Source organism: Hermetia illucens, chromosome 3 (genome assembly GCF_905115235.1).
Source record: "Hermetia illucens chromosome 3, iHerIll2.2.curated.20191125, whole genome shotgun sequence".
Lineage (NCBI taxonomy): Eukaryota > Metazoa > Arthropoda > Insecta > Diptera > Stratiomyidae > Hermetia > Hermetia illucens.
Window position 1 is genome coordinate 134,883,975 of NC_051851.1, and position 15,615 is coordinate 134,899,589.

General features: G+C 41.1%; 1 protein-coding gene across 2 annotated transcripts in view; it reads left to right on the plus strand.

Annotated features, from left to right (window-relative positions):
- The window catches only part of LOC119651675 (protein bicaudal C), a 30,788-nt gene extending 15,465 nt beyond the window's left edge, over positions 1-15,323 (plus strand). For both annotated transcript variants that reach the window (XM_038055368.1, XM_038055367.1), the window contains exons 7-13: positions 1,558-1,683; positions 2,415-2,525; positions 2,606-2,713; positions 2,793-2,955; positions 3,011-3,801; positions 13,871-14,192; positions 14,425-15,323. In XM_038055368.1, coding sequence (XP_037911296.1) covers positions 1,558-1,683; positions 2,415-2,525; positions 2,606-2,713; positions 2,793-2,955; positions 3,011-3,801; positions 13,871-14,192; positions 14,425-14,654 — 1,851 coding nt within the window. In that variant the 3' untranslated portion in view covers positions 14,655-15,323. The remainder of the gene's footprint in view (positions 1-1,557; positions 1,684-2,414; positions 2,526-2,605; positions 2,714-2,792; positions 2,956-3,010; positions 3,802-13,870; positions 14,193-14,424) is intronic.
- The last annotated feature ends 292 nt before the right edge of the window (positions 15,324-15,615 follow it).

Consider the following 15,615-nt stretch of genomic DNA (forward strand, 5'->3'; position numbering starts at 1 on the left):
AAAGTCCTTTGGAAACCATCCTTTTATTCAAAATAATAATCGTCCAGGTCCTTGCCCTTGTCTTATCGTAGGAATACAAATACAAATCTGAAAGTTGCAAACGATGATTTCCAGTTTTCCTCAAGTGTCCTAAAAACCGAATGTCACATATCAAATTGAGCACCCTCACGTATATATGCTAGATGAGTTCGTCATTTAGTGCACGTAGTGGGAGATTGAAAAATTAGGTTGCTTTCACATATTTTTCATCTAAAGTTATAGAAAAAAATAAAGCTTAAGTAATTCCATTGCTAGTTTTTGGATACTTGTTTTTTTAGCAACCATTTCATTTTCTCAACAGAAGGATTCAGAGGGCAAGATATTTCCGAAATACTAATCTTTGCAAAAACTTTTCCAGCGGAATCTAGAGACTAAACGGGTTCGAACAGACAGGCCAAAGTTGCTCGCCGCTTCTGGCAGCTAAAGTGGGAGATTCTACTATAAACCCCTTTGCAAGAGGCGCCAAGCTGCTGGAAAGTAGAAAGACCCACTCTGAAGATGAATAGAAGTGAAAACGGGAGTGCCATAATAAAGGCTAAGAGTCCTGAGGACCAAAAAAGAGAGGCGCCATCGAATTCAAGTTCGGAAAAGGAGCCACGAGAAAATACAGCAAATTCTGAGCTGCCTGACACCCATTTGTCTGGAAAAATAGTGACGAATTCTCCAATCAGGCGGAAATGCAAAAGGAATGACCTCATCCGAAAGACGAGAGTAGTAGAAGAAAAGCTACTCAAGAAGTGCCGGGGGGGGGAGGGCCCAATGGCAAATGAAAGTTGCTGCAATTGTCCAGCAAGACTTCTCAATGGATGTCAAACATGGTATAATAGAAATCGAAGCAACAGCAGCCTTATTTAAATAGGGCAGTGTTTATCAAGCCTTGGCTTCAGCAATATTTTTTTTTTCGTCGAAAAGCAATGCTTTGTTAACACACGAAAATCCTTTCTATCCATTTTCTTCGAACTAACCAAAGTTGATTCACTCTAAATGGTCTATCCCACAAACTGATCGTCCGACAGCTGTCAAATTTGTGTGTTGTTGTGTTTTTTGAGAGTTAGGGTAAACTAGAAATCATATGGATTTAATATTTGTAGCGCCATCTATGCGTTAGCAGTTTTAGCCCGACTGTTAGATTAAAGCGAAATATGGCGAGAATAGGATTAAGAAATAAGTTTTCCTTGTTTGTGGTTTAACTATGAACTATGCTTATTAAATTTTGGTCAACTGCCATCGTAAAATAAAGTGTGAATTCGTCGCAATCAAGGCCGTCGCGAAGCTGGGCCCACAGGTAAAATTGTGCAAGGTAACTTATGTATTATTGATTGTCTTCATTGACACTTCTGTTCCGAGCCCACAAGAAAGCCCCGGGTCTGAAGATTTCCCTCTTTCCCACCACCCGTGATTTTTACAATTTTTCGATATTTTCAGAACTGAATGTTTTAAATGAAAAAATAATGACACGCTGCCTTTTTAGTATGCAAATTCTAGATACTCTCATAAACTATTGTATTTCATATCCAGGTGATTTTTACATCGCGCCCTAAACTCCACTCTTCCCTTATCCTTGTCAAAGGTTCGGAGAAAGAAGCGGCAAAAGTTAAGGAGGCAACACAATTGCTGATAAATTATACATGTGATAATGTAGCGGTGAGTAGTAACCATTTTAATTATGAATTCCGTGATTCAAAACGATTGTGCTTTGTAATTTCCATGTTTTCCACTGATTAACTGGGCTGGTATTCCTCATGCGAGCTCGGTGTTTGGAATCACCTCTCACGAGACTTTCAAAGCGGACATGAGTTGTTGATGTGTTTCCATGAATGGCTGGAATAAATCAAACATCATACTCGTTCAAGCATCCTAAGTGGGGTGGCTGCAATGTAAAGCTGTTAGTGGTACAATGGTCATCTACATTGTGATTAGAAAAACACGACTCCATCTCAAAAATGCAAACCAGAGTCATGGCTATCAAAACATTTAATCAAAATTGCCTTTCAACTGAACAGAAAGTTTTTTTTCCTCGACGGTTTCCTGTTCAAATCCATTTGATGTCCGCTCCTAACACACAACCGGTGTCCGCTTGAATAGCCACCCCCTTCCAAGTTATTGAATTGCATTTTTCGTATTCGTAAATGGTCGTGTTGTTATGACCGAGTTTCAGCTTTCCTGGCAATGGTCAGCGCATTCTTTTCCCTATTATTTATCCAATACACGTTTCTCCCTTGGAAACCTTTCGATTTTAATTCTTCCTCGTTTCGCGTTCAATATTCGATGCTGGCAATATATGTGCATTTGCAATGATTTCATTAGTTTTTCTTTGTTTACCTGGGCCTTCCTGAAAGTACGTTTTTTCTATGGTTTCATGCATTCGCCATCAGAATCAAATCCTGGTCAATATGCAACTAGAAATCTCACCTCAACATCACGAAATTGTTAAAGGGAAGAATGGTACGAATCTTTTGAGTATAATGGAGAGGACAAAAACGAAGGTGAGTGACAATTATGTTGGCCATTATTAAGGGTGGAGTAGGTTTGACTGGTTGTCGTCATGGATTCCCTTTTGTTTCAGATCATCTTTCCGGACGTGAATGACATGAATATCAAGCCTATTAAGAAATCTCAGATAACGATAACAGGAACAATCGATGGAGTTTACAAAGCAAGACAGCAACTGATAGTATGTGCTACTTGACAGAATGTCCTTAGTGTAGAATGTGAAGAATAGTAAGTTAATGTTTTCCATTTTTCTTCCTCAGGGCAATCTACCAGTTGTTATGATTTTTGATTATCCGGATAATTCAGCAGATACTCTAGAGGTTGCTAGTCTTAGCAACAAATACGGAGTATTTATACTATTGAGACCGAAACAAAGGCAAAATACCATCGTCGTTGTTATCAAAGGAGTTGAGAAATTCATCGGTAGGTAAAATGGTCTTTGTTAAGTTCCGCTTTTTAAAACCGTTTTATATTTCAGACAAAGTCTACGAAGCGAGACATGAAATTCTTAAACTTCAAGGTCCAATAATTTGTCCCGAATTGCCTGCATCCTACTTTTCACCAAAAGATAAGGATATGGAAGTTGCGAATCGGCGAAATCTCACGTCTCTATTATCAAATCATCCGGAGAGTCCCATGATGTCCGCGTTCCCCATGACACAGTCGTCGCATGTCTCACCATACACTAATTGCAATCCTAATCTCAATGGTCTTCACAAATTTCAAGGATCTCCGCCTGGCGCTTGCACCCCCAACGCGAGGTTCCTGCATCAGGACCAGCACCAGCATAATCTTACTCATCATCAACATCACCACCATCAGCAACAGCAGCAGCAGCATCCATACAATGGTTATCACGCCAATCAATTAACTAATAATAGCAACAATAATGGTAACAATATAAATGGAAACATTAATCATAGCCCTCGAGCGGGCAACGGCGTCACCATGGCAGCCAATTACTTAGCCATTCCGTCACATATACCGCCACCGCCGCCTCCGTCATTGCAATCAACATCACCACGAAGTAGCGGCTACCAGAGTTTCAGCAGCAGTACCAACTCTTTGGAGCAATCATATCCGTCAGGATCGTATAGTAGTCTGGTCTCGACGTCGCGCCATCAATACTCACCGGACTCAAACTACGAGGGAGGCGAGAGCCGCGGGGTCCGAGATAGGGGAGCAGGTCGTCGACTTAGCGATGGCAGCATGCACTCGGCCGGAACTAATGGGAACGACTATCGAACTACACCACATTATGACATGAAGGTAAAATGCACGGAATGTCGAATAGTAGTCACTTCATTCAATCCATGCAATCCTTTGTATGTTTCCCACCCCCATTTGCTCATCCCACCTATCAGGAGTTGCATCCAGTTGGATAATGGATTTTAATATGCTCTGGCGTCATCCATACCTAGCAGTCAGAGAGTATATATAAGCGAAATTTGAATTACCAGTTTCAGTATTCCATGGGATATATCCTCTCCGTAGATAACTGAACGTTAAATAAAGTGTGCGAATCTTCGTTAAATTTTATGACGTGGCATGAAAATCGACGTCGTTGGCATTGAAGATTACTCTGTGGACAGAATTTTACCTGGAATAGCAGCTTCCTTTACTACTGTCTCAATGACCATTATTTCCTTATGTTGAAGACATGTTCACAAAGTTGGCGTAGTTCCTAGTCCGTATTGTAACAATAAAGAACTAGAGTTGCACTGAGGCAGCTAAAAATATCTTATCTTCTGGCATTTAAAGAGTTATATGCTACTTCCTTGTCATACTTTCGTCGAAAGCAACCCTTCGAATTCCAAAAATTTTCCCGGTTTTGTATAAAATAAAACCTTGTTTAATTTGGTTCAAGCCAAGGTCTGCTTGTTAATTTTTATGCTTTCGTTAAAAACAAAACCTTATTAAAATCCGTTTACTATCTGTCTGTTCGCGTGTCTGTCACACCTACCTACTCAGAAGGGGGCGAAACATTTTTTTTAGCCAAATGTGGCCATGTTGGGTATCATATGAAAGGTCTCGGTTATTACCTTTCGAAGCAAATATTAGTTTTGATATTGATTGCAAAACAGAGGAGTGCGGGGGTACGAAATGAGGCGATTATTTCAAAGACCCTTTCCAGAATCTATCCAACCAAAAAATTTAAAAAATACAGTGGTGCGTGCATATGGTATCTTGATCTCAAAATACTCCTCGTTGTGAAATCTTCTTAACTAAAATTAATAATAGTACTTTATTATCTTCTGACAATTTATTGCAAACCCCTATTAAATTCAATTCGTCTTAGATACCTAAAATTTTCCATTAAGATATACTTTAATAAAGGGAAACTTGGTGGAAATTCCACTATTTTTAACAAAGTTATAGTAGGTAAAAGTTGCCCTCTTAGGGTCAAATTACTACCCTGCACCAGATAAAATACCACGTCGAACTGAATATCGTGTACATTCAACGTATATTTACTACGAACTACGTATATAATAAGAACCATGTAGTAGCCAAATATTTTTACATAAAAATTGATGAAACCTTTCATATTTGAAGCGCCGAGCTTCCGATTTCTGACTTGTTTTTTTTTGTTGCGAGGATGGAACACTCAGAAGACGACGTTGCACTAAGTTGACGCAACCATCGTTGTAACAACCATGACATAGCCCAACTTTCTCCACAAAATCACCACAAAGTAGCTTGCCAAACTGAGCCTTAATCTTCGCTACTTCAAGGGAACTCCATTGAAACAATTCCTGTAATAACACATGATGCGTCATCTAAGGTTGTCTAGAAAACACTCCACGCCTTCATCATTATTATGTGATGAAGACCGTGTTGGTTTGGCGTGAATATCCACCGAATAAGCATAATCCAACGATCCTCTTTAGATAAGGGTTGATTTGGGAACCAGAATCAGAGTCTAACAATGAGTTTTTTAACAAGCATTTTCGCTACCGGCAGGAGTCCAAATTTCTCCATTCTGCTACGTGAATCCTTTCACCCTTCAAAGTCGAGTTTGCAGTGGCTGCGAAAAGCTGGTTCTGGCTCCATTACTAGGGATCCAGACCCATGGCGAGCCAGCCTGTTAACTTCCTCATTATAAACGATCTTCCAACGCCCTAACACCCACAGCAGTAATGTAATGTTGGGCCAGCTCCATAATCGGATTTCCCCTGTGCCTCATATGTTTTCCATGACTTACCCGTCGACGAATATTATAAGATCCGTAATTTTACTATTTATTGACAATTCTTCTCTCTTGGTGATTAGGAATGAGTATGTCTCTTCAAAGACGAATCTGAGAAAGATATGATCAATAGGCATCAGAGTCACTTGCTATTTGTCAATGAATGATTGGTCGCCTTTTTACATGCTGACATTATTAAGCCATTTCACCCCCTAATGATTGGTGGGGTACATTTAGGATAGTTTCGAGTACTGGAGCTCTGAATCTGCGTCAGAAACTTCCCGCTGTGAAGAAAGTTTAGTCTCGGTGGCCAGACTATAAATATATGAATGCCATTCTCTCCTAAGTGTGATATAGCGCGTCAACCACACCTACGCTCCATCGCTCGCGGTTAGCTGCCTTTCTGCCCTTCACGACTTACACTCAATACGCTCGCACTCGTCCTCTACTGTGCTGCCCCAAGTGAATTTGGGGCGACCCACTCGTCGGCCATCTTGGGATAGTGGATCGCACTGCATGGCTTAGCCGGCAATGCTATTGTCGAACCCTCCTTAATGTTTCACCTATCCACTGCCACTTTCGTCTTCCGATCAGAGTGCGTACGAGTGCCAGGCCTGTGCTCTGACCAACTTCTTTATTTGAGATAGTGTTAGGCCAGCGTAGTCTGATGATACAACGCAGGCTGATGTTGCTGGAAACTTAGAACTTTTGGGTAACAATGAAGTCCACTTTCCTTGCGGTAATCCCATATAGCAATACAGAAAGAAGACTGGCACAAAACAGTCCCAACATGACATTGGTATTGAGGTAACTGCATTTCAAGATTTTAAACAGTGTCCTACTAATGCGTCGGGCAATATCCAGTTCGATGCCACTGTCGACAGGAAACACGCTTCCTAGATATACACCTTCGATGCTCTACCCCTTAATGCAGATAGGGAGAGTGCGATGACCATCAGAATGAAAATTTTGGTTTTGTTGGTGTTTATCTTCAGTCCAACTCTACTTACATCTTTTTCCAAATCCAAACCGATTCGGTCGAATTCCATGACCCGGTGAGAGGGCAAACAGGGGTTACGTTTTGTCATTACCCATGTCCATGTCATCGTCCATTGAACTCCCCCAAGTTCCCAGGACAAGGCAGCATGAAGGACGACACAAATAACAAGAAGAAATAATATCGGCGACAGGATGCAATCCTGATGGACTTCGATTTCGACCTCAAAACCTTCCCAAATTTAATCTCGGTGCAACACGTGACATTTTGCTGCATCATATAATGGCTCTGATAATAGTTATTAATTTCTTCGGAGGGCTCCTCCTGTGTACAGCACTCCTGATACACCTCTTGTTCACCCTATCGAAAGCTTTATCAAAATCGATAAAGAGCAGGCACAGTGAAGATCTAAATTCGGTGCACTATTCCAAAATTTGATCATTTGATGGTCCAAATGATTTCTCTTCTGCTTGACTAGTGATTTCGTTCACCAGAGGAAGAACTTCTCCGGATGTGATATGTTGTTCATTATCGGACATGACCATCGAAAGATTTGCCTTCTCTTTTATCACGACGTACACTACGCTGAATTTCTAGGGACTTCACTATCGGAGTTCGAACGTGTCATGATCGCCAACACTCGCTGCGGTCAGTAGAGCCTTCAACTCCTTCCATTCAAAGATACACTTTCATGATTCCGCAGTCACCTAGATTTCATGACCCCCATCGGGAGGTGGCGGACGACCTTGGTAGCACCCGTGAAAAGAGCATTTTTAATGGCAGCCTTATGCTCATCGATATTCTCAGCCGGCTTACTCAGTATATCTGCCTTTCAATCAGCAGGATCAGGGGGTCGATGTTGAACTTAAGAGATCGATGCTTTCCAATCCTTCGACAAGTGGCGGACGCAACACGCAAGCGAATGTAAGTGACCATCAGATGGTAATCCCTTTCAAGGCGGCTGTCTTGTCACGCGCATCCAAAAAACAACTCGTAAATCTACTGTTGGTCGCAAAGTTGCCGATCTGATTGCACGTACAATGCTTGAACAATGTGTCACCAATGCCGAGGCGGCGAAAGTTGCTAAATCCAGGAACCTCCCACGATTACCCGTGCGGTATTTTTTCATCACATGCCAAAGCATTCAGATCACCCATCACGATCACAATGTCACCTTCAGGAAGCCTCTCTACAACTGCTTTATTTGCTCGTATAAAGGACCCTTCTCCACTATATCTGAAGTCTACGTTGGTGCCTAGCATTGTTCAATTGTGGCGCTTCTTAACCTGGACCTAAATCTTGCAGTTAGAAGTCTGTCAGAAACTGGTGCTCAGGTCAAAAGAGCGTGTCTTGTGGTCAGAAGTCAGAAGAAAGCCGACACTGGATTTGCTTCTGCTACCACTGGACTTTCTAGGGTACAAAAAAACATTGCTGTTAGTGTGGCAAGACGGAGAAGAGTACTCTTCAGAGTCCCACCATCTTATTTTACTTAGACACAGAATTTTCTGTTTATATCCCTGGAAGAAAGCGAGCATTCTGTGTAGCTTCGCTACCTTTGTCGAGGAGCGTGCGCACTTTTCATTGTCCGTTTTCGATATCGATTAAATCTCTTCGGCGTAAGGTGAATCCCCATCCGAGGCATTGTTGACGTTTTGGTAGCAATAAAGTTTCAAAATTTGTAGGTAAGTGCTAGCCCAGGAATTTCTGTCCCTTTTAGTTGCCTCTTACGAGAAGCAGGGTAGACTTTGAGTATATTTTTCAACCCCGACTGACAGGGCACAAACTATGAATAACTACATCAAAATGGATTTTATTATGGATGTATACATCCAATGAATTCGTTGGGGTGAAATTCTCTAGGCCCTATCTTTTGCAGTCCTTGCAGTCGGTTTCTGATATTGTTCCTGGATAGAGTGATTCCACGTTAGCTTGGAGTCGAAATGTACTCGAATGCTGAATCAGTGGATTTGAATTTTTGGTAAGCATGTTGTCTACAGTGAAGTGGTCACCTAGTAATGTATAATCCCTTACGAACCAATCTATTAGTCTTTCTAGTCGTTTTAGTAGAAAGAAAGTTGGGCAGATCAGTCAGAAGGTTTTAGCGTCCATGTTGATGGGTTTCTCTGGTTTGACAATAATCATCACCTTCGAATCACGCTATCATCATTGGAATATAAGGGTGTACTAGGTACGCACCATACATATTCCGGTTAAGAGCTGTATAGTCCTGTCAGCCTTAAAATTAGATTTTGGATGCTCTATAGGAAGTGTACCTCTATCAAAAGATTTACCTTCTTTCCTGTATGTACCTCCTGGTCTGTAAATGTGGATAACCCAGTTGCTAGCTACGTTCATTAACAACGAGGTTGCCTTTTGAGAGTTAGTCTTTTCGCAAAACGTTATCATGAGCCGACTTTATGCTTTTTGTAGCTATCTGTCCCGCTTTGTAGCCAGCAGCTGAATCGGACTTTGAGGAGCACCCTTGTCGTTCTCCCTGTTGAGGAGCATTCTTGGCATTCTCCTCTATTTTGTTAAATCCGAGTTGAACCAAAGAATTTTACCCTTCTTTGGCATCATGAGTGCAAAACTCTCCTCGAAATCTTCTCTCATGGCAATTGTGATCGTTTGACTTATTTTCCCAATTCCTGTAATAGATTTGATGCGCCTCCCGGGGATCTTAAGTTGTGCTTTCAGTTCTATTACATACAGTCTGCCTTCCGCGAATTCCAAAATGGAGTGGTTGGTAATGAATCTATGCCCATAACGAAATCAATGCGCCTGCCAAGAACTGCAATGTCTGGGCATTCCAGCGCGATGTCGATGATTTGTAGCTTGACCATGTTGAAGAAAGGGTGTTATGATATATAACTGTATTGCAGCTGTTGATTTGACGACTGATGACAGTAGCAGTCGCTTTACAATACTGCACTGAGAAGTATGGGCACCTCATCTACATTTTAAATGTAGATGGCCTGTAATAGTGCCGGCAGCCCACCTGTTCCCGACCCTCTTAATCTTGCTGCCTAGCTACATCCTGGTGAAGGTTAAGGTTCTTGTCACACTAAATGTTCTCCGTTTTTCATGTGCAAGCCGGAGAAAGCACTTTTCGAATCATGACAGCTCTAGAACACACATACACCCTGTTACATATCGTTGAAGGGCAAACCTTTAGCACCTGTAGGTGGCGTCGACAGGAGTTCGAGGTCAGCAGTGATGACAGAATCTGAGTCTAGACTATGTTCTATATCAATGAGCTCAGGGTTGCTTCTTCACTCAGGGTTGGATCGCCATGATCGAAATTTAACTTTTGTTTTAGGTTTTAAGTTTTGAAATCTAGCATAGTTGACTGCGATGGCCTTTGTTGAGTTCCCTCACTACAATAAGGGAGACCCTGTTTTAAACCTGACGTACATATTCAGAACGGCAACTATTGTTCAACTTTGTTAAATAAAAACATATATTTTAGCCAACAAGCTCTTTATCCATCCCATTTGGTTGGACTGCTAGGACAGCATATTTGTTGGACGTCGGAATCAAGTACGGACGATGAAATCGGCTTAATTAAATCCCAATGGTCGTTTCAACTCGTCTTATAATAGAAGAAGTCTAATTATAGCGAACTCTTCAGTACTTTTCTACTTTCTGCGAAAAGCTCACCTTCTACATGACTTTATTTTTATTGACAATTTGCGTCATTCTCATCTTATTATTGCATTTGCTGCTCTGCTAAATGCAGATAATTTTGATGTTGCTGGGACATGCTGATGGTCAATATACTCTTCCACGAAAAATATATATACTCGGGGTCATTAACCCAGTAGTTTTTTGCATATTTATGTTCTATTACAACCTTCCGCGCGTACTATGTGAACGAACTCCCCGTAAGGAGCTTCATATTGCAATTTGAAGCATGCTCCTTTGATTTGTTACCTTCTTCTTCGGTTCAACCTTGAACCATACATTTACCTTTCTTTTTTTCGGACATCTCTTCTTTAGCAGCCGTTTAGAGCGTTGCCAGTATTCACAAGATCTTCACTATTATCTTTCCATGTCCTACTTTCTCTGTTGACACACTTTCGGCATTTTGCGGTTTTACAAAGATCCGGAAGTTTTCTGTAATCTGGCTCCCCTGCCTTATCTGACTTTCTGGCTTTTAACTGTGAGGAAGCATCAGTTGTATTGCTTCTGAAGCTGCTGCTTTCCTCACTGGGTTTTTACTGTACCCTTGTACTACATTATATAAAGAGATCTAACTTGGTAGTCAGGCGAGATCCATTTCATTATTTTCTCTCGAAGCAAAATCGTGCCTAACCGAATTTGGCTCATGCGCCTAATTTTTCCATTCCCTCAATTTTTTCTCCGATCCTGAATGTTTTTTGGGCGCTAACATAAGCATCAACTGCGATCGTGCTCCTCTATTTTTATTAAAGTCTGGTTACTGTCTGTCCGGCTGGCTGTTTTTTCGTTACAAGCATTTTTCTCCGAAATGGCTGCGCCTATTGGGATAACGTGTGTCAGCAAACCAACATATTTTGTGGGAAGGGTCCCCATACAAGCGAAGAGAGGGTGCAAAATGTTTTTCCTCTAGATATAGTAGTGTAGGGTATCCAATGAAAGACCTTGATTAGTACTTTCAGATTTGACATCAGTACCGTGATGGAGAGTGAGGAGTCAGAACGTATAAACTTAAAGTGGAATATATGAAAATTTTCCTACTTGAAGCACCAAGCTTCTGGTCTTCGATTTGTTTATAGCTGAGATAGGTTTTCTTAGAGACACATTGCTCGTGGAACCGCGGGAAAAAATTGCTTCGGAAGGAGAACTGTTTTATGTTTTTCTCATAATATTTTGCAGACTTCTGCTAATTTTCAAAAGGTCTTCCAAGCTCTTCCCCGGTGCGCCTCCATCGTATAAAGATCTTTCAGAATTGCGCCCTCCATCTTCGAAATGGGGAGCATGAGAGCTTCTACGCCCGTAAGCATGTTAGTTTTAACTCTCTATGTACGGCCTTCATCCTGTCTGGCGAATCCGATGCTTAGCTTAGCTTAGCTTAATATCAGTAGAGATTAGTTCAGCGAGCTAATGTTTACTCTTCTCTTTTTATTTTCTCCATCAGGTAATTCGGACGAATTTGACGTTTTTCACGTCTTCTGATAATCCCAAGGTCTTTACTATACGTCATTTTCCCATTCCAGATTCCGCGCCCTGTAGGCGGAGTGATATACTGCAGAAGCAGCTTCCAACGCTAATGCGTTCGAAACAGTCTTCATTAAAGTTTCTTTTGGCGGGATAAAAGCCACTCGCTTCGTTTCACGAATGCGTTTACAATTTTGCATCGCTCGCTGAAGACCGCATATGCCATATGCGTCAATCTTTTGACTTCTGCCGCAAAGTCTTGCAGTGCTTCACCAACTCTTTGGAACCTATTCTTCAACTCAGTTCGGAAGACTTTTTTCCTATGTTCTCTTCTGTACTTCCGCTGAAGCGCTGCCCTAGCCGCTGTATAGTTATTTCGGTCGTCCTCCTGAACTGACTGCAATACTTCTGCTGCGGCACCTTTCAGTGCCACTACTAACGCAGCAGCGGAATCGCCGTTACTCCTGTGATTTTGACCAGGTGCAGTTTGAAATTGCAGTTTGAAAATAGAAAACGGCGTGGTTCCATCATACATACATTGGAGCCTTGAATTTTAGTCCCATGTTCTCCTTGGCTGCTGAAACGGGGTGTCTAGATTGCTCTGCCTTTTGCAGTTGTTGCTAGAGTTTCTCTATTGCTGTGATTCACTTCCAAATTTTGAAATTTAATGTTCAAATCCTCGGCTTTTCTGGTGAACTCATCAAATTTATTATAGTATAAAGGATTTCCATGTGCTGTTTGACCTCTTCGACGTTTTCTTTCTGTCGTTTTGCCAACCAAAAAAAAAATTTGAAGGATGTGCCATGATGTTTGAATTCAACCGCACTCTATTGCCAGAGACGTAGTTCCCTCACGACTGAATTTTTTGAGAATTTTTTATGGGCGTAGCCCCCACACCTTCATTTACAAATAGTGGCGCCTTTACGCAAAACATTCTTCGGTTTTCATCAGTAAGAATGTCCATGCAGGGGTTCTGCCAAAGTGTACACTGTCTTCCACGAGGAAATCTCTTGCGGAAAAGTGCGACAAAGATGTTGCAATTTGTTCTAATTTATTTAAATTGAATGCTGCTATCATTCTTCACTCTTTAATAATGTTCCTCTAAAGTTTCCAGATATAACTGAATTTCAATGTTTTTGGGAAAATTGGACCATCATATTGCCGCTAACAAAGAATTTGCGGCGTCCAGTGTGGGTCTCATTAGGGTGATCAGCTTTTCCCCACCTCCTGCTAAAAGTTCCGCTTACTTGCGTCCGATTTTTATGGATATTGCCACACCTGGTCTTGCATCAACGCCCATATCTTTATTCCCAAGGTCGTTCGCTTTCCTTTTTAGTGATTCGCTGTAAATTCTCCGCATAGATTTGTTTTGGCACATCGAGATCAAACCAATTGTGTTGAAATTATCGGCTTCCTCTTCTTACATTCTCCCTGGTAGAGACGGTTGAGGAGGTTCTCACAAACTGACTATACCCTCTAATCCGCACTCGTTTCCTTCTACCTTTCTTCCCTTCTGTTTTCTGGAAGATTAGGAAACCAACGAAGTTACTGTAGTCGAGTTGTTGTAAGTGCAATACTGAATGTGGAGCCGAGAATAATTTTATTACTGACGTTTTAGTTGTGAAGTGTTTTTGGAACTGGTTAGTATTTAGATGAGACGTGAAACTTAGGAATATTTTATTTTAGATTTTTATAATATATTTTATTAAGTTAATTGAAAAATCTTTGGATTCGGTTACTTGAGAATAAATGCAGATGTGCACGTTGCTGTCTATGTAAGCTTCTCTATGGTTACCAGGTGAAGAGTTCTCGCCGTGAATGCGTAAGTGCATTGTGCAACACTGCTTAGATTGTAATCGTCCTGTAAAATTACAAAACCCTTCATTCCTCAAATCACCAGCGTTTGGTTTCTCACTTGTTTAATGCTAATATTCTTCGATATCTGCCCCTAATTATCCTTCATATATTACCGTTTTGAATGATTGATTTTACATTATGATTTAATACTCTTATAGCAAAGTTTATTCGATTTCGACATGAAGCGTGTGATTGGATTTAAAGCAATGGAACGTGCCCCGCACGGAGAACTTCGTACACCGACCGCACATTGGGCTGGGCTTGGAATAAGCCGTACATCCCCCTTGGAACCAACTACAAATAATCATAACAAACACCATTCCGACGATACGCTTTGGAACCGAGCTCAATTGTCTCCCTACAATTTGGGTGTTACGACCGGACTTGTTGAATCCACGGCTTCGAATCTTCGTTTGCAGCTCGCTCAACATAAGGACATCCATTCGTTATTGACAAGCTTAGGACTAGAACACTACATAAGTAAGTTAGGAAAATGTCTGTGTTTTCCAAGGAGAGGAGCGGATTCCTACCTAGCGTAAAGGAGAACATTTCATAAAGATGTGGGTGGCCTTTCGGTAATTAAAAGGACAATGCAGCCACTTCGCACTCCGATTTCAAATTCCATCACTTTTAACAACATAATATCCACTTCCTCTTCATGACTTCACCACCACTCCCTTATCTTACAAACTTTATCACTTCCTGCTTTCAGAGATTTTTGTTCTAAACGAAATCGACTTGGACATGTTCAGTACATTGACAGAGGACAACCTAATTGAGTTGGGCATAACAGCTTTCGGAGCCCGTAAAAAGCTCCTAGTGGCCATACACACCCTGGCAGTGGCAAACAGTACCGGGTGCTCATTAAATCCAAATAGCTCACCCCGCTTTTCGGGATCAGCAGCACCAGGTGCTGAAAGGCGTACATCGAGTGCTTGGTAATTGCACGCTCCCACCATCCATAGATTTTGCCGGCGGGCACCGAAGAACTACTCAAGAAAGAGCAATGAAGGTATTAAACGTGTTGCTATGCGTTTGCATTGCTGGCTCAATGTCGTGGTGAACGTGAATTACAACTTTACAGCGTCATAATCTTCGTGCAATTTCGAACACCTGAACGCCTGGGGGAGTAAATACTGCACACAAAGTACAAAAGCAATTTCTCAGAGAAAAACCGACCTTGCTTCGTCACAACACACAACGGTGACCATTTTCGATAACTATTAGCATCAGATATCCTGATTTGACGTCAATGTGTGTCTCCTTCTTTTTATTTTTTTCATTTTCTTTCTTTATTCAAATTTTGTTTATTTTTTCATTTCATTCATTTAATCTTAATATTTGCATGCCATTTAGATATAAGATTATTTAAAGAACGAATGTACAAGCAACAATACGATAACAATCGGAAGCAGAGCCTGCTATCCCAGGAAACTAACCAGCATTTTGTTATAAGGATAAGCGTTAGAGTTATAAACACAAATTTAAATGTTTTGTAGAAACGGGAATATGTAAGGGTGAAAGGTAAATAGTAATTGTAGTTTTTATAGCAGGAAACTCTAGAGCGAAAACAAAAAATAGTATTGTATGGAAAGATTATATACATGTGAATAAATATCAAATATTAACAAAAATTATTAAATTTAAATATTGTAAGATCGGAGATCTAGCCGAGAACAACGGGAATGGGAGCAGTTCTTAAGAAGTGGACCCTGTCAAGACATTCACTTCGACTCAGTTATATAAAGTTGACCTAACGAGAGACTTTTCTGGTGACCCTAGCTAATACTCCAAAGGCCGGGAGTAGTTGCTTAAGCCTGGCCTAGAAGTCCCTCTTTTATCGGCGCCAGAAAACGACACTTCTGCGTTAGACCTTCCCACCCAGTCTTTTTTTTTCAGCCTT